At 43.4% G+C, this 18365-nt stretch overlaps 1 protein-coding gene across 35 annotated transcripts in view; it reads right to left on the bottom strand.

Moving 5' to 3' along the window:
- The window catches only part of NTNG2 (netrin G2), a 293725-nt gene that overhangs the window by 109165 nt on the left and 166195 nt on the right, over window positions 1–18365 (bottom strand). For all 35 annotated transcript variants that reach the window (XM_068248880.1, XM_068248879.1, XM_068248878.1 and 32 more), the window contains one exon: window positions 2031–2674. In XM_068248880.1, the coding sequence (XP_068104981.1) occupies window positions 2031–2674 (644 nt within the window). The remainder of the gene's footprint in view (window positions 1–2030; window positions 2675–18365) is intronic.

The raw sequence follows: 18365 nt of genomic DNA, 5'->3' as shown, positions 1-18365 counted from the left end.
TATATTTGCAAAAAATAAAACTCTACCTCCAATCCTGATTTAACACTTCCTGTCTGTAAAATACAAGCTCTAGTCTCCAGTAATGCTGAACTACCAAGATAAGGAATTACACACACCGTGTTTCTCTCTCTGGAATGATTTGTTTGTGATCTGTCCACACAGGAGCAGCTTGCTAGCAAGTAAGAATTAAAGCAAGCCAACCCAACTAGATGAGTACATCTGTAGGTAACTTTTCTTCAATAATAGCACTATCATGTGCACAATCTGCTGTGCTCAAAAGCCTCTATTTCTATTCCTCTATTTAGTCTAGTTGTGATGTTTACATTGGACTCCTATCATTGCTAAACTAGTTAGGCTTAATTTTATATCACCTGAGTTAGGCAACAATATCTAAAGCTCCCCATGCAAACATTGATTTTGATTATCCAAATGAGCCCCACCAGCCAGTCATCGTGCCCCCTGTGATCAGGTGTTTTTGTGGCTACACTTGTTACAAGTGTGAAGATCCTGATGGCACGGGTCATAAAACAAGTGTGTTGTTTTATGACCCGCGTGAGATGAGCTCCAAGGCTGTGAAGGGCACCAAGCAGTGGCAAAGGAAGGGATGATAATATTGTGTGTGTGTGTGTTTGTGGGGGGGTAGGGCATCAACGTTTTGAAGGGAACTCAGTCACAGAAACAGGAAGTATTTGTTTTACTTAATTATTTATTAGTCTGTCCTGGAACTTGAAGCTGGAAGCTATAATAAAACACTGCAGTAACACATAGTAGAATGCAGTAAAGAATTCAGGATACCCACTTTTATGTTAATTATCTTGCTTTCAGCATCAGAAATACTTTCTCTATCTACTGCTATACACTGGTATGTCTATTTCCCCCTCATTTGTGTCTAATCACAAATTGTAATTGGATCCTCCCGTGTCACATGACTGCCATGGCAGATAAGCAGATAAGTCCATTTGAAAGCACAGGCTTTAAACAATATGTCTGCATCCATGAATCAGGAAGTACAAACTGTGCAAATGTATTTTAGGATTTGTATGAGCTGTAACAAAGAAATGTTTTTTGTTTAAAGGTTATTATGCTGTTGCTTATCTTTTAGCGCAGAGAGGACATTCTGAGTTCAGGTCCACTTTAAGCTGTGGCAGTTCCTGGTATGGAAGTTTTAGGGTACGTTTCCACTACAGTATGAAAGGTGCTGGTGCTAGAGATTGTTGCATTCTAAGGTCTTGTATTGACCTGAGGAAGCGGGCAATGACCCGCAAAACGCGTTGTCTTAACGTGCATGTATTCATTTTTTTTCCATTTTACTTGGCTTATTCTTCTGATAAGGTACGACATACACTTATCCTTTATAACCCCAGCATATAGTTGTTATCATTCATCAAGGGCACCTCCACCAGTTTTTTTATTTTCCACCTCTAGCATGCACATTTCCATGCTATTTTCTGGATGCGTAATCGCAGGCGTATGCTTCAGTTTTTTTGCATGTGGATTCGCATGCATAATCTTTAATTTTTTTCAGGGTTTTTTAAGTTTTTTTTTCGTGTTTTGTCTCTATTGACATACATTGACAAAACGCACAAATAAACACAAACTCAAAAACGCCATGCGGCATCTGAAATTTTGTCAAACTGCAATCTATTTTTTTTTCTACATGTGAATTCTGGACACAGTGGAAACAGGCCCACTGAAATACATTGCTATGCGAATCTGTGTGCAGAAAATGCATTCAAATTTGCATGGAGTAGAGACGGGCCCTTAGTATCATGATTATTAATTGTATATTCAGTGTTGTGGGGGAGGAGGGCACAGTAAGATTTGCAATAGGCTATGTGACACTGTAGCTACACCTCTGGGGAAGTGGGAAGGAGGGAGGACAGGGCTAAAAAGCATAGACTACCCTCCCACACATTTGTTTTCTTACCTCTGCTTGTTCAGTTAAGGAAAGCAAAGATAGAAACACTGCCAATACACCGAATTCTGTAGATCAATCCATAAATCATTCAACCAATAAGTCAACCACTCACCTGGCTGTCACCTCTATGTTGGAGATGGCATAGAAATACTTTCTTAAATTATCTCGTTGCACGTAAGTCCCACCCAGTGCCGGACGCAGTAACCTGAGCCGCAGGTCAGTGAGGGTGAAAAAGTCCTTCAAACCTTTAGCGCTTTCCATCCTCGTGTACAAGTTTTCCATCTTCCTGAGATCTGGACCAGCAAAGATGGCGAAACGTTCCAGAACCTCAAAGAGCACGTTTTTCTCCTTCTTGGAGCCCGCCCAGCGGGAATAGTCCTCTGTGCACAGCACACGAGTGACATTACTAGCTATGAGATTTATCACCTTCTTGGGGGTCATGCCAAATGCTTCGATACAATCGTCAGCATAGTATTGGTAGGGGTGCCAAGTCCTGCCATAGTCCAGAGACTTCTCCAGCATCATAGCGGTCGGGCGACCGTATTCAAAGGTGACCACAATGTCATCTGTGAGCTCTATAGTCTTGTTCCAAGACAATGTAATGTTCGCTACCAGAGGCTCTGGGTATCTTTTCCATGTGACACTTTGCCAGTAAGTGGCCAGACCTTCCTCATCTTTATCAACCATGAGGCTGGGAGGGTGCGCCAGGTCAGGGGTGGAGGCATCACACTCATCGCTGCAGAGGTATGGGTTCTCCTGTTGGAAAGAAGACAAGGTAATTACATGACTCAATATTTGGACTGGATGCAGATTTTGTTTCACTTCTCGTGCTGTTTGGGAAAGAATACTTTGCTATGATTCTAATGTTCCCAATATCCTAGGGCAGTGTTTCCAGGGCAATTCCTTACCTATCTGATAACACCCCCACTCTTCAGAATTTCATTACAACAGAATGTGCAATATTGCATCCTGTACACCAGAGGGCACTTTAGGGCTTTGCTTAGATGGCCTATGCCCAGAACCGGCCCTGAGTGCTTCTCAAAATCATACCATATCCCTCTTTATAAATCACTATATAATCCAAGTACCTCCTACTATTGGTAAAATCATCACATCATAACCCTAACCCTCAGAATTTTCCATAATAGATTGCTTATCACAAATGTACCTACTCCCACTTAAAGAGGAACTCCAGTGAAAATAATGTACTTTAAAAAAGTGCTTCATTTTTATAATAATTATGTATATATGATTTAGTCAGTGTTTGCCCATTGTAAAATATTTTAAATCCCTGATTTATATTCTGACATTTATCACATGGTGACATTTTTACTGCTGGCAAGTGATGTAGCTGCTGCATGCTTTTTTGGCAGTTGGAAACAGCTGTAAACAGCTATTTCCCACAATGCAACAGGGTCCACAGACAGGAAACTGCCAAGAGTACGTACTCAGAATTTCTTTGTGGGAGGGGTTTCACCACAATATCAGCCATACAGCGCCCCCTGATGGTCTGTTTGTGAAAAGGAATAGATTTCTCATGTAAAAGGGGGTATCAGCTACTGATTGAGATAAAGTTCAATTCTTGGTCGGAGTTTCTCTTTAAGCGTAACCTATTCTGTTTATTATGGGAGACCAGAGATCTTTTCTATTGGCTTTAAAGAGAACCCGAGGTGTGTTTAAAGAATGTTATCTGCATACAGAAGCTGGATCTGCCTATACAGCCAGGGGCGTAGCAATAGGGGGTGCAGCGGTAGCGACCGCATCGGGGCCCTTGGGCCAGAGGGGCCCCGAAGGGCCCTCCCTCAACTACAGTATTAGTTCTCTATTGGTCCTGTGCTCATAATAATCACTTCTATATATACATTGAGTAGTGGTAAACATTAACAAGCTCTTCCCCATCCCCTTCTTGCACCTCTGACACTGTAGTTGCCATTGGCAGGTTTTGGTGCGCCGTATCAATTGTTATGTATAGAGTGCCTGGGGGGGCCCCATTGTAAAACTCGCATTGGGGCCCACAGCTCCTTAGCTACGCCACTGTATACAGCCCAGCCTCTGTTGCTATCCCAAACCCCACTAAGGTCCCCCTGCACTCTGCAATCCCTCATAAATCACAGCCATGCTGTGAGGCTGTGTTTATCTCTATAGTGTCAGTCTCAGCTGCTCCCCCGCCTCCTGCATAGCTCCAGTCTCTGCCCCCGTCCCTTCCCTCCAATCAGCAGGGAGGGAAGGGATGCAGGCGGGGACTGGAGTTCTGCAGGAGGCGGGGAGAGCAGCAGACTGACACTATAGAGATAAACACAGCCAGCTTAGACAAGCTGTTTGTCAGCAGCGTGGCTGTGATTTATGAGGGATTGCAGAGTGCAGGGGGACCTTAGGGGGGTTTGGGATAGCAACAGAGGCTGGGCTGTATAGGCAGATCCAGCCTCTGTATGCAGATAATATTCTTCAAACCCACCTCGGGTTCTCTTTAAAAAAGCTCAGCAAACAAACATTTTGTACAACAAATCAAAGCCTATGTAAATGAGATCATTACAAGCTTAGCACCAATAAAGAGCTAAAAAAGCAGTAAAAGGAGAGCCCCTCTGGTCCGGGGGCTCTGGTGCGGTCGCTGCCTCAGCGCCCCCCAATTGCTATGCCACTGAGGCTTCTTTATCTCTTTTCCGTCTGCATTATAAAGACAAAAGTACATCAGAGGTTCTAATCCTTCCCTTCTTTTTAAAAGACCGCTATCACAAAAATCGTAAAATGTAAAATAGTTGTAAACACATACAAATTTCAGGAAGTGTCTTTAAAAAGAATAAAGGGCATGCTGGGAATCCCCCATGAAGAGAAGGGCTAGTCGAAAGCCTCTCAATTCTGTCAGATTTCTACTGCCTACTGTAAGTGACAGCATTATAGGAGAAAAGTAATTTATGCTCATTTTACTCTGGAAGAAACGTACTTTCTATTTGTAAATGTTTACATGTATTTTAACTTTTACAATTTTTCGCGATAGTGGTTCTTTAAAGCCTATACTGCGGTATTTTTAGCTAGAGTTCCACCTTATTAAGGCAGCAGAAGGGATTTTGTAAGTGGTGAAAAGAGGAATCTTTGAGTCTGTTTTGTCATTTCTCGAGAAGCGCCCACTTTAAGACCTTTCCAATTTCATTTGCGGTGATTTTTTTCCCTTTCACCGGAGAACATCTTACCTGCTGTGTCCCTTAATGTCATTACAGGATATTGAGAGCAATTCTGATCAAACCAGCAAATTACAATAAATCGGAAAGGTCTGGATTTTGATAGCGCTGCTCTCCTCTTACATCTCCTCTCCTAAAATGAACTCTGGGCGCATGTAACAATATAAAGACTTGTACTCATAGATGTGTAAGGATATATCAAAGAGGAACTGTAAATAACGTAATGAATAAATGGCGTCTTTTTTTTTTTTTACAATATTGATTTATGAATTACTGGTATTTAGTCAGTGTTTGCCCATAGTACATTCTTTCCTCAGGGCTAGGAATTGCTGCAGCGCTTTTAAATCGCGCCAGTGTTGTGTGCAGCGATTCTCAGGGTGACTGCGATCTCGAGTCACTCAGTTTAGAAGTGCTGTACAGTTCCAATTTTTGTTATTTATTTAAATACACTTTATTATACTTACCAGGTGTCCCAATGTCCAGCTCCCGTCTGTAGCCCCACCCCCTAAAGGAAGAAGTCATAGGTGCTTCTCTAAGCCCAATCAGAGAAGCGCCTGTGAACTCTTCTGCTGGGGGCGGGCTACAGACGGGACACCTGTATCATTAAAGCGAACCTCCAGATTAAAAATCTACTCAGCAGCACTGAAAAAGCTTGGTGTTTCTTTAACAGCTTCACAGCATCAGAGCTTTGTTTTTCTTACCCATTTTTAGCTGCACAGAAGCTAAGCTCCACCCCATCAAAGAAATCTGTTTGGACATTTTTCCTCTGATGCTGTGCTAAGCATGATGGGATTTCTGATGTTGTTCTCATTGCCTAGTAACTGGGAGGGGTGATCAGGACACAGGACAGTGCGAACTGTGTCTCAAGCTCCCTGTCACCTCCTTTCAACCAAACAGATGGCTGCCCCCATGAAATCACAAACATTTGCCTGTTCTTTTAAAGAGACACTGAAGCGAAAAAATATATATGATATAATGAATTGGTTGTGTACTATGAATAATTACTAGAAGTTTAGCAGCAAAGAAAATATTCTTATATTTTTATTTTCAGGTATGTAGTGTTTTTTCTAACATTGCATTATTCTATAATATGTGCAGATTACACAACACTAAGCTTTCAAAATGATTCTTTCAGAGCAGTCTGTGAAGTAATGACCTCTCCTCTAGCAGAAAAAAAGTAAATAGTTCAATAACACTTGAGATAATAAAAGTCAGATAACAGCCCTCTCCATGACTTTGAAAGTTGCAGAGCTTAATTGCTTTTTTGCATAGAGATAACAACTGGAGTTTCTTAACTCTTCCTGTACTGGAAACAATTAGACTGATGTGTCTGATTTTTTATTTCTTAGCTGTACTACACATACAAATCATAATATCATAATTTTTTTTTCGCTTCAGTGTCTCTTTAAAACAGGGTGGGTAATATTACCTATCTATTTTTATTAACATAACTAATGTAACTTAATGACAGTATGATTGTTTAGGTTGAAGTTCCTCTTTAACTTTATTTAAAATTCAAACCGCTCAGACCCCAAATCGCTGCAAAATTGCTTTTCAAAGAACACTTGCGGTGCAGTTCGGCAGGGGTTTGTAGATTCATGGAGGGTGAGGTCTAGAGTGCTGGGACATCTGTGCCAATAGGCTTCTGTGCTGGGCTTTTACCCACTGCTGCGTTTGCGCTGCGTTTTTAAAAATCATGAAAATTGTGATGACCTGTACATACTGGTTGATGCGTTTTGACAAAAATGCAATCACAGTGACTGCTGCGCTTTTTAGGGTCCGCTCACATCTAATAACCGCAAAACATTTTGCGGGAGTGATTTTCCCGCGATAAAGCAGAAAAATCACTGGACACTGCGGCGGTTTTGGAGCGATCGTGATTAGCTGTGCTATGCATGCTAATCGCGGTTGCTAATCGTGAATTGGCGGCAATCCGCTGCATGTAACACGTTTGCGGTTAACACCAACCGCAAACGCGGCAGTGAGAACACTGCTATGTGTTACATGTTGTAGCGGTTTTTACAAAACCACTAGCAGTTTGCCTTGAGCGGGAATCGCGCGATTCCCACTCAAGTGAGAACGGACCCTAGAGGCTGCGTTTGAAAAAATGCATCTGATTTTCATTCGGTTTTTTTAGGTGAACAATCAGGAAACCAGGAAAAGATAGCCTCAGCAAATCGCAAGGGCATCCCAAGCGCACAAAAACCGCAAGTAAAAATTTTAATTAAAAAAAAAAATACAATCGCACTGCATTTGCGAATGCGCTTGCGATTTTCAGTGTGAACAGGCCTTAAATCTGGGCCTGTTTGCTGTATAATGTACACAAGACAAAACAGCTCGCCCACAGTTCATTATGGTGCGTCCGGTCATCTTTCAGCATTAAAGGACAACTGTAGTGAGAGGTATATGGAGGCTGCCATATTTATATCCTTTTAACCAATACCAGTTACCTGGCTATCCTACTGATTCTCTGGCTCTAATACTTTCAGCCATAGACCCTGAACAAGCATGCAGCAGATCAGGTGTTTCTGACATTATTGCCAGAGCTGACGAGATTAGCTGCAAGCTTGTTTCTGGTTTGATTCAGAAACTACTGCAGACAAATATATCAGCAGGGCTGCCAGGCAACTGGTATTGGTTAAAAGGATATAAATATGTCAGCCTCCATATACCTCTCACTACAGTTGTCCTTTAACATGATTATATTGTGCTTCCCTTCTGTTGAGGTATGCTTTGGAGTTTGACTCATTTATAGACTGTTAAAGTTTTGCTTGTTGTATAGACTGTTAAAGATATGCTGTGTACAGCATAAATCATACATAAATCAACATATATATAGGTAAGCATAAGTAAAAAAATGGATTACGATGAAATGGGGCCCTAGGCAAGATTGCAGTTTTTGCCCACCACTGATAGTCACCTGGCTTTTTTTTTTAGTAAGGTTTGGTGGGGTCTAGCATCCACTGGGTCCCTAGACTCTCTCCAGGCCCTAGGCAACTGCCTAGAATTTCCTTGTGGATGATCCAGCTCTGTCTTAAAGTGTTCCTGAATGGAAAAAAGTGCTCCAAATGGGTACTTATCTCATTAGAGAAAAGCCTCTGGATAGCCCAGAGGCTTCCCTCTCAGAGGCGTAGCTAGGGTTTTCAGCGCCCGGGGACAAAGACTATTAATGCGCCCCCTAAGGTGAAGGGTCGTGACCAAATGTGGGCGTGGTTATGGGTGCTCCACATTTGGTCACGCCCCTTCAAATGTACATGGAGGTTAGCAGGCTCACGCTCACCCACCCTCCCTCAGTATGTACCTTCCAGCATGTTCCAAGACAAATTCAGCAATCATGAGCCCCCCCCCCCCCCCCCATCAAGACAAATTCCGCAATCATGAGCAAACATGAGGCCCCCAACATGACCAACTCAGCAATCATGAGGCCCCCAACAACACAAATTTAGCAATCCTGAGGCCCCCAACAAGACAAATTCAGCAATCATGAGGCCCCTAACAAGACAAATTCAGCAATCATGAGGCCCCTAACAAGACAAATTCAGCGATCTTGAGGCCCCCAACAAATCATGAGGCCCCCAACAAGACAAATTCAGTAACCATGAAGCCCCCAACAAGACAAATTCAGCAGTCATGAGGCACATAAATAGACAGCATTTCACATAAATAGGCAGAATGCCCCCTTAATATGTAGACACCTCTCACCTGGCAGCAGTTCCCCAAAATACACTCAATCTGACAGCAGTGCTTCCCCAAAAATAGGTAGCCCCAGGTCTATAGGTGTCCCCAGAATAGGTGGCCAGCAGTATAGATGTCCCCAGAACAGGTAGCCAGGGGTAGAGATGTCCACAGAACAGGTAGCCAGGGGTATATGTGCCCAGTATATGTAGGCAGGGGTATGTGTCCCCAGTATATGTAGCCAGAGGTATATGTGCCCAGTATATGTAGCCAGGGGTATATGTGCCCAGTATATATAGTCAGGGGTATATGTGCCCAGTATATATAGCCAGGGGTATATGTGCCCAGTATATGTAGCCAGGGGTATATGTGCCCAGTATATGTAGTCAGGGTTATATGTGCCCAGTATATGTAGCCAGGGGTATAATATGTGCCCAGTATATGTAGCCAGGGGTATATATGCCCAGTATATGTAGCCAAGGGTATATGTGCCCAGTATATGTAGCCAGGGGTATATATGCCCAGTATATGTAGCCAGGGGTATATGTACCCAGTATATGTAGTTAGGGGTATATGTGCCCAGTATATGTAGGCAGGGGTATATGTGCCCAGAGTAGGTAGCCAGGGATATATTTGCCCAGAGTAGGTAGCCAGGAGTATATGCCCAGTATATGTAGTTAGGGGTGTATGTGCCCAATATATGTAGACAGGGGTATATGTGCCCAGGGTAGGTAGCCAGGTGTATATGTGCCCAGAGTAGGTAGCCAGGGGTATATGCCCAGTATATGTAGTTAGGGGTATATGTGCCCAATATATGTAGGCAGGGGTATATGTGCCCAGAGTAGGTAGCCAGGGGTATATGTGCCCAGAGTAGGTAGCCAGGGGTATATGCCCAGTATATGTAGTTAGGGGTATATGCCCAATATATGTAGTTAGGGGTATATGTGCCCAATATATGTAGGCAGGGGTATATGTGCCCAGAGTAGGTAGCCAGGGGTATATGTGCCCAGAGTAGGTAGCCAAGGGTATATGTGCCCAGAGTAGGTAGCCAGGGGTATATATGCCCAGAGTAGGTAGCCAGGGGTATATGCCCAATATATGTAGTTAGGGGTATATGTGCCCAATATATGTAGGCAGGGGTATATGTGCCCAGAGTAGGTAGCCAGGGGTATATGTGCCCAGAGTAGGTAGCCAGGGGTATATGTGCCCAGAGTAGGTAGCCAGGGGTATATGCCCAGTATATGTAGTTAGGGGTATATGTGCCCAATATATGTAGGCAGGGGTATATGTGCCCAGAGTAGGTAGCCAGGGGTATATGTGCCCAGAGTAGGTAGCCAGGGGTATATGTGCCCAGAGTAGGTAGCCAGGGGTATATGTGCCCAGAGTAGGTAGCCAGGGGTATATGCCCAGTATATGTAGTTAGGGGTATATGTGCCCAATATATGTAGGCAGGGGTATATGTGCCCAGAGTAGGTAGCCAGGGGTATATGTGCCCAGAGTAGGTAGCCAGGGGTATATGTGCCCAGAGTAGGTAGCCAGGGGTATATGCCCAGTATATGTAGTTAGGGGTATATGTGCCCGATATATGTAGGCAGGGGTATATGTGCCCAGAGTAGGTAGCCAGGTCAGGTGTCCCCCTCCCCAGCAGGAGGGGAGCAGCACAGAGAAGAGGAAGAGCTGCTCTCCCTTCCTCGCTCTCCCCTCCAATGTCCGGGTGGCTGGCAGCGGCGGGCGGAACTTACCTGCGTCTCGTCGCAGCGCCGGATGGATCTGCCACTACTCTGGTCTGGTCCAGACCAGAGCAGCGGCTGCGCACCCGAACTTCCGGCCGGCGCTGGAGCGAGACGGAGGTGAGTTCCGCCCGCCGCTGCCAGCCACCCGGACATTGGAGGGGACAGCGAGGGAGGGAGAGCACCTAAGGTGAGGGAAGGAGGGGGGAGATGACCCCCCTTCCCCACCGTCCGCACAGCTCTCCCTCTTCTCTGCGCTGCTCCTGCTCCCCCCCGCAAAAAAAATAAAAATAAATAAAAACCCCGGAGCTCAGCTGGGCGCCCTTGGGGACCAGGCGCCCCGGGGCACTTGTCCTACCCCGACCCCCCCTAGCTCCGCGCCTGTTCCCTCTCCCCCCTCGCCTCCACCAATCCAACACTGGGACCCCGAAACATCTTTGACGAGCCTTGGAAACAGGGGGCGTAACTATACACGATATGTCGGTGGGCCGGGAGCGAGGGGGGCCAGTCTTGTACCTAATATCATCATGCATACTCTGCAGCAGAAGCCGAATATTATCTTACTTGTCCCGGCAGTCATCGCATCTCCTCCACTTCCTGGTTAGTTAGCAAGTGCCGTGCAGCCAACCAATCACCACGCAGGAACTGAAGTCGGGAGCAGGGTCGCCAAGAGCAGATAATGAATAATTAGGCTTCCGATGCGCAATCTTCATACTGACATTAAGTACAGGACCACCCCCAGGACTGCCTCTGGCTTCCCAGCTCCTGAGCTCCCTGCTGTCACCGCAGTGCTATAGTTATGCCAGTTTGGAGAAAAGTGCAGTGCGAGTGGCTGCGTTTCTGTCCGTGAGCAAGTGAAGCCACACTGCTGCGCAGTGGAACAGAGCCGATTTGGCTTGCCTTTGCTGCTGAGCCAAAGCTACTCCACGCTACTGCGCAGGCGCTAGGCAGCTTGGTCATGCTTGTTCACAGATGGTAGCATGGGGCCGTAAACTTCTAGAGGGTCCCAGCACTGGATTGGTGGTCTCCAGTGGAGGATCCAGAGGCTTCCTGCTACTGAGGCAAGTATTACATTTTTGCTTTTTATAAACTCTCAGGTTTGCTTTAACAAATATATATATGTCAAGGATTTTTATAATCATTCAACACTGTAATGACATTAATGGGGACCTTCAGCTTAAACAAACATACTGTCATTAAGTTACATTAGTTATGTTAATTAAAATAGATAGGTAATATAATCTTTTAACCACCCTGTTTTAAAATAACAGGCAAATGTGTGTGATTTCATGGGGGCAGCCATCTTTTTCATGGGGGCAGCTATCTTTTTGGTTGAAAGGAGGTGACCGGGTACATGAGACACAGTTCCAACTGTCCTGTGTCCTGATAACCCCTCCCAACTGCGTGCTCTAGACTTCAAATCTCAAATTCAACATTTAAAAAAAAAATGCACTAAAACAGCAGAACGAGAACAACAACATCAGAAATCCCATCATGCTTTGCACAGCATCAGGGGAAAAATGCCCGGGCAGTTTTCTTCTGTGCAACTAAAAATGAGGCTTGGTTAAGAAAAACAAAGTTATGATGCTGTGAAAATGTTAAAGAAACACCGAGCCTTTTTAATGCTGCTGAGTAGATTTTTAGTCTGGAGGTTCACTTTAAAAAGTCCTGAGATGTCACATCCGTAATATATATATGATGAGATGACAAGTTTGTATTAGTAATTTCTTTAGAAGTTTATGGAGATTATACAATGAAAACAGCAGCCGATTGGGCCAATGTCATCTGATTTCTGTGGGTAGCTACAGTGAGGGGCCCTCTGATTTCATGGCTACACTTCTTTTTTTTTGTTTTCAAAGATTTTTTATTGATTTTTTTTTAAGGAAAATAAAAGCAATACAATAAGTAGAAATTAGGTTGCCACATAATATGACCAATAAGACATTATATATAAACAGTAACATTGAGTACAAACATAAGATTTAGGCCATTGAACATTATAGGCCAAGGACGGACCTATGAGGTCCGAAACCCAAATATATACTACTATGTGCATTTATGAAGGCAATAACAAGGAACAGAGTAAAACATATTTGAGACTAGAACAACGGCTAAGGAAATAGGGAAGTGGCCAATGGAAAATCAAATGTACTCCAGAGGATTGTAACCAGCTACCTGGAGTACATGCTGAAGGAGATAGGGATACCAACCAGTGGCGTAGCTAAGGAGTTGTGGGCACCAATGCAAGTTTTACAATGGGGCCCCCCAAGCACTCTATACATAACAATTGATACGGCGTACCAAAACATGCCAATGGCAACTACAGTGTCAGAGGTGCAAGAAGGGGATGGGGAACAGTTTGTTAATGATTATCAATACTCAAAGCATCTATAGAAGGGGTTATTATGAGCACAGGACCAATAGAGATCTAATACTGTAGTTGAGGGAGGGCCCTTCGGGGGCCCCTCTGGCCCAAGGGCCCGATGCGGTCGCTACCTCTGCACCCCCTATTGCTACGCCCCTGATACCAACCCAAAAAGGGGAGGGCTGGTGAGTAGGAAGATTATGGAGGTCTGTCCAGAAAAGGCGGGCAGAACCTCTGCAGAGAGACTAAGCTGATGAGATTGGAGAAAGAGAAAGGGAAAGAAAGAAAAGACTTAGAAAAGGAGGCGGGGATAGAAGAGAGGAACTAGAGAGGGGCCCATCTCACAGCCCAGCAATTTCATGGCTACACTTCTGAACCAAGAGGCTACAATGCAGATTGTTTAGAGCTCCACCTCTTGGTGGAAATTGTAACATTAAATATATACACAAGTTATATGTCATAGTTACCAACTTAAACATATATTATTATTTTATTTTCAAATCACATGTTTTTTTTGTTTTTTTTTAGCAGTAAACTTAATATAAAATTTAAAACGTAAAAAAAATTCCTTTAAACATGGAATATTGTAGAACTGAGTTAAAGTTTAATTTATTCTAAAACTAAGAACCTCAAATGAATGCCCAGCAGGGGGCAGGCTTTCCTCAGCATCTATAAAAAGCTATGGATTTCTTGCAAGACACATCAAACAGTCGATCCATGAGCAGAATTTATTTTTGATACTACTTAGCAAAAAAGAAAAAAAAAATCTCCCCCAATAATTAATGATCGTTTTGTATGTTATACTACATCTGTGATAATACCCAGGAGAACCAGAGCTTTTTTTTCCTTTTTTAAAGGATCAAGGAAAATTCTATATAATGATTGTGAAATGATGCACAACAAAGTCGGAATACTGAGTGATAATGAGCTGTGAACGTAAAACAAACATGTATTTGCATATCCTTAAAGGGAAATAGATATTTCCCCCAGGCCTTCATAGCTGGGGACCGTTTTTACTTTCAAGGCTAGCTAAACCCGCAATGCAAATTAGCAAGGTAAATTCTGATAGCAGTGAGGTTGATAACTGAATGTAGACAGCAGTACAAACATTTGATAAAATATCTGTTTCACTGGCCAAATGTAACTGGCAATATTCAATGCAGCTCACTTCCTTTTCCATCTGGATGCAGCTGGTGGGCAGGTCTATCAGGTGTGACCCTGTGACAACCAAATCATTTAGCTTCTTCAGCTATGGGTTTAATTGGACTAAGTGCAATTCACTAAGTGAAAAAAAAAATATGATTTAGATTTCATTGAGTTTTTGCTGTGTTATCAACATTATTATCATCCGTGGATCAAAAATATAATGAAGATATAAAATATTACTAAAGACAGTGCTACAAGTAATACAGTTTCATCTTTTTCTGGGTTTCTTTGCTGTGAATCAGATTCCTCTGTACTGTGTTGAACTGAAATTTTGTAATAAACGTAACTTTCGAACAAACTGTCTTAACTTAATTTCAAACTGTCTTGATTGCTCTACCGTCTCTTCCCTTCCCGATCTTTTATTACATTATACTTTTTTTCAGACAAGTCTTAGTCAAAGATTAAGGTATATTTCCCAATGTCGTCTCTTCCAAATCCATTTTTCTCTTTCAAGAACTTATTGATGAAGAACAGTAAAAGACGGATCCCGATTCTGGTGCTACGGGTTTCTTCTGGCAATCTGCATTCCATTCAAGAAGGACTGAAGACTGCATAACATACTGCTATTGATAGTGAAGGAGGAAATTGTCCAGAGACTTCCTGTATCTTCATACAATCCACCGTTCCAGCACTGGTCCCTCTAAACATATTTGACCCAGTGGCTCAAACAGGGGCACAACTACAATTAATCGGGCCCCCAGCAAAACGTTGTTGGGCCCCTAATGTTCACATCCTTTCCCGTACCTCCCCTCGGTATCCACATCTCACAAGGGTCATTATTCAAGTGTGGCCATCAGGATCTTCACCCTCATATCAAGTGTAGCCACAAAAACATTGGATCTGGAGTATGATCCCTTGTATCGGAGGAAAGGAAGGCTAGGTATTGGGGATGACCAACATCTCTGCCCCCCCTCCCCCTGCAGCTACAGGAGCTGCTCCCCTACAGTCATACCCACGGGCTCAAATATGTTTCTTCAGTGTGCGAGTGTGGCTGAAAACACGCTGATTGTGCATGCGCAAGTACAGTTCACACAGTCCCAGTAGAACAAAGGCACTTGCGTGTGTTTTTTTCCCTATTTACAAACGTTCACTGAAGAAACTGATGGAAAGGTACGTTGTAAAAATATAGGGGAGGCCTCTGAACTATCACGAGGCTTCCCATTAACAAAGTAAGTATATTTGGGGGGGATTTCTTTAAATGGGATGACTTGCAATGCTGAAATTCCAGCATGATAATCAAATCTCATAACTGAACTTGAAAGCAGTTCTACAGAAAGGATTCAAATATGAAATAAAAAGTCTTGGGGCATCTGCATTAAAGGTGCATTACAGCGAAAAAATGTAAAATTTAAAATTTGTGCAAACATATACAAATAAGAAGTACATTTTTTCCATAGTAAAATGAGCCATAAATTATTTTTCTCCTATGTTGCTGTCACTTACAGTAGGTAGTAGAAATCTGACAGAAGTGACAGGTTTTGGACTAGCCCATTCCTTCATAGGGGATTCTCAGCAAGGCTTTTATTCTTTATAATGATATTCCCTAAAAAGGATTTAAACAATGATGCTGGCCAGCTTCCCTGCTCGCTACACAGTTTTTTGGCAGTTGGACAGAGCAACTGCCATTCACTAAGTGCTTTTGAAAATAAATATATCCCTGAGAATCCCCTATAAAGAGATGGACTACTCCCAGGGGCGTAACAATAGACTCTGCAAGGGATGCAGCCGCAGGGGGGCCCAGAGACCACAGGGGGCCCCATCCTGAGAGACTGACAACTAAGGGCAAGTAGAGAAAAAAAAACTATGCTCTCTGCACAATTGTTCTAATGACTGCATCTGCTCAGCCACTAATAATGAATCATACAAAGTTTTGTAGACAAAGATTTGTAGACAGTCTCTATTCAGTGTGCAGGGGGAGGGGGCCCCATCCAAAGTTTTGCAGGGGGACCCAGTGATTTCTAGTTACACCCCTGACTACTCCAAAAACCTGTCACTTCTGTCAGATTTCTACTACCTACTGTAAGTGACAGCAACATAGAATAAAAGTCATTTATGGCTCATTTTACTCTGGAAAAAATGTACTTCTTATTTGTATATGTTTGCACATATTTTAAATTTTACAGATTTTCGCTGTAGTGCCCCTTTAAAAATCCAGAGAAGTTAGTTTATCAAGAAGAGGATTAAGCTGCCCACTCATAGGGTAGGCTCAGGTGACCTCCAAAGCTTAGGACCCCTACAATGATGGAGCAGCGTGTTCTTTACATGCAGATAGGCACCCAGTATAACAAGATAGAACTCTCTACTGAAAAAAACGTGCAGCGATGAAAACATACACCACCATCAGGCAATGCAGCTTACTTAGAACAGAGAGGAACTCATAATGAAAACAGGAAATAACAATACCATAGAGATCATTGGCTCATTTTACAGACAGTGACATCTTGTGGTTGCTTTACTATACTGCAGTTTAAGCAGCGTAATAACGTTGTTAAACCTCTAATATACAGGAGATTTTAAGGGAATGTGAGGCATGGGGGGTTTGTTGGGGATGGGGGCCATGGAGAGACTAGTTAGAAAGAATAATTTGTTGTACTTTTGTACCAAAAGCAGAACTATAAAATCGGAAAAAAAAACACATGCAATGTGAGATGATTTCATCTATGGTGAAATTCTGTAACATCCCCAGTATACAACAGAGATGGTCAGTGAGGTGTAAATAATTCCCATTTACATGCAAATGTAATGCAAACACACTTCCTGATGACTATGACTGGCTAAGTTCCAACCTGCATACAATTTGCAATCTCATCTCTACTCTGCAATAATGCTGACTGTGAGGACAGAGCACCCTCTTGTGGTCAGAAATGGAAAAATTAAATGGGACCCTAGGCAAGATGGCAGATTTTTCCCACCATTGATGGTCACCTGGCTTTTCTTTAGTAAGATTTGGTGGAGGCTAGCATCCACCCGGCCCCTAGACTCTCTCCAGGCCCTAAGCAGCTGCCTAGCATTGCCTTGTGGATGATCCGGCTCTGCTTGCGGTTATAAATCTGTATAAGGGCTGGCGGACATTGTTGTCTGACAACTGCACATAAATGATTGAAGGGTAAGTGTAAGCTAATGGGGTGGCGTAGAGAGGAATTTCTGCTTTCTTTGATGTGCTCTGCTTTAAGTGTGCTTCAATGCAGTATGTTTTATTTGCATTGATTTTTTTTTTTTTTACATTAAATACAGCGGAGCCTAATGCAGCCAAGAGCGAAGCATTTAAATGCCGCTGGAAGTATGGGCTGCCATCATTGCTTTTATCTGCACTTAAACGCTTTTATGGGAAATGCAGTTTTGGGGGCTTCTTTTTTTGCTTTTGTTACCATGTATTTGTAAGTTACAAAATTAAAAGGGTATCAGGCAAATCGGGTGCATGCGGCTTCTGGACAAATCGGGAGTGCCATAGCCTTCAATTGAAAATATCGTCCAGCCGGCGCCAAAGGGAAAATTCAAACACTAGATGACGCCCAATAATTATCGATTTTTTTGTGAAGTTTTCTGTTTTGAAGCAAGAGGTAAAGGGACAGACAGAAGGTAATTATCCTTTTTGTTGCAGGGGAGACGGTTAGGGTAAGTCACCAGGAAGGGATTTGTGCAGGGGAAGTCTTAAGTTAAAGCACCACCAGGGGTGGTCTTAGGGTTAGGCACCACCGGAGGGGGTCTTAGGGTTAGGCACCACCGGAGGGGGTCTTAGGGTTAGGCACCACCAGGGGGCAGGGGGGGTTAGGGTTGGGCATCGGTAGTGGAGGGTTCTGTATGAGAGGAGGGTTAGGTTCAGCTATAGTAAAAGATCAGTAACAATTACTGATATTTTACTAACAGAAATTAACACTTTAACCACTTCACATCCTACCTACAGTATATTCACGTCATTGTAAGTGGCTCCTGAAAGCCACATGACGTGAATACAAGTCAGTTCACTTTAAAGAGCACAGTGCGTGTGCTACCATGCGCCTGGGCTCATTAACCCCATCCCCCTAACTACACTAATTAAGGATGCCCTCCCGGAGGTCCGATCCTCCCACCCCCCGATTGATCCCCTGTAATTTAGCATCCCCCCTTTTTCCTCTATGCTGCGATGGAGAATTAGCATGTAAACAACATACCTCGTTCAAGTGCTAATCCTCCATGCTGCCCAATCGCAGCATGGAGGGGGGGGGGCTAAAATGGCTATCTGGGGGCTCTATCTGGCTAAGGGTGCAGGATACATTATGCACCTGGCTATCTATGGGGAGAGGGGGGGAAAGGGG

This window comes from Hyperolius riggenbachi, chromosome 8 (assembly GCF_040937935.1).
Source record: "Hyperolius riggenbachi isolate aHypRig1 chromosome 8, aHypRig1.pri, whole genome shotgun sequence".
Classification (NCBI taxonomy): domain Eukaryota; kingdom Metazoa; phylum Chordata; class Amphibia; order Anura; family Hyperoliidae; genus Hyperolius; species Hyperolius riggenbachi.
Note: the sequence above shows the minus strand (reverse complement) of the source record. Positions and strands in the feature narration are given on the sequence as shown.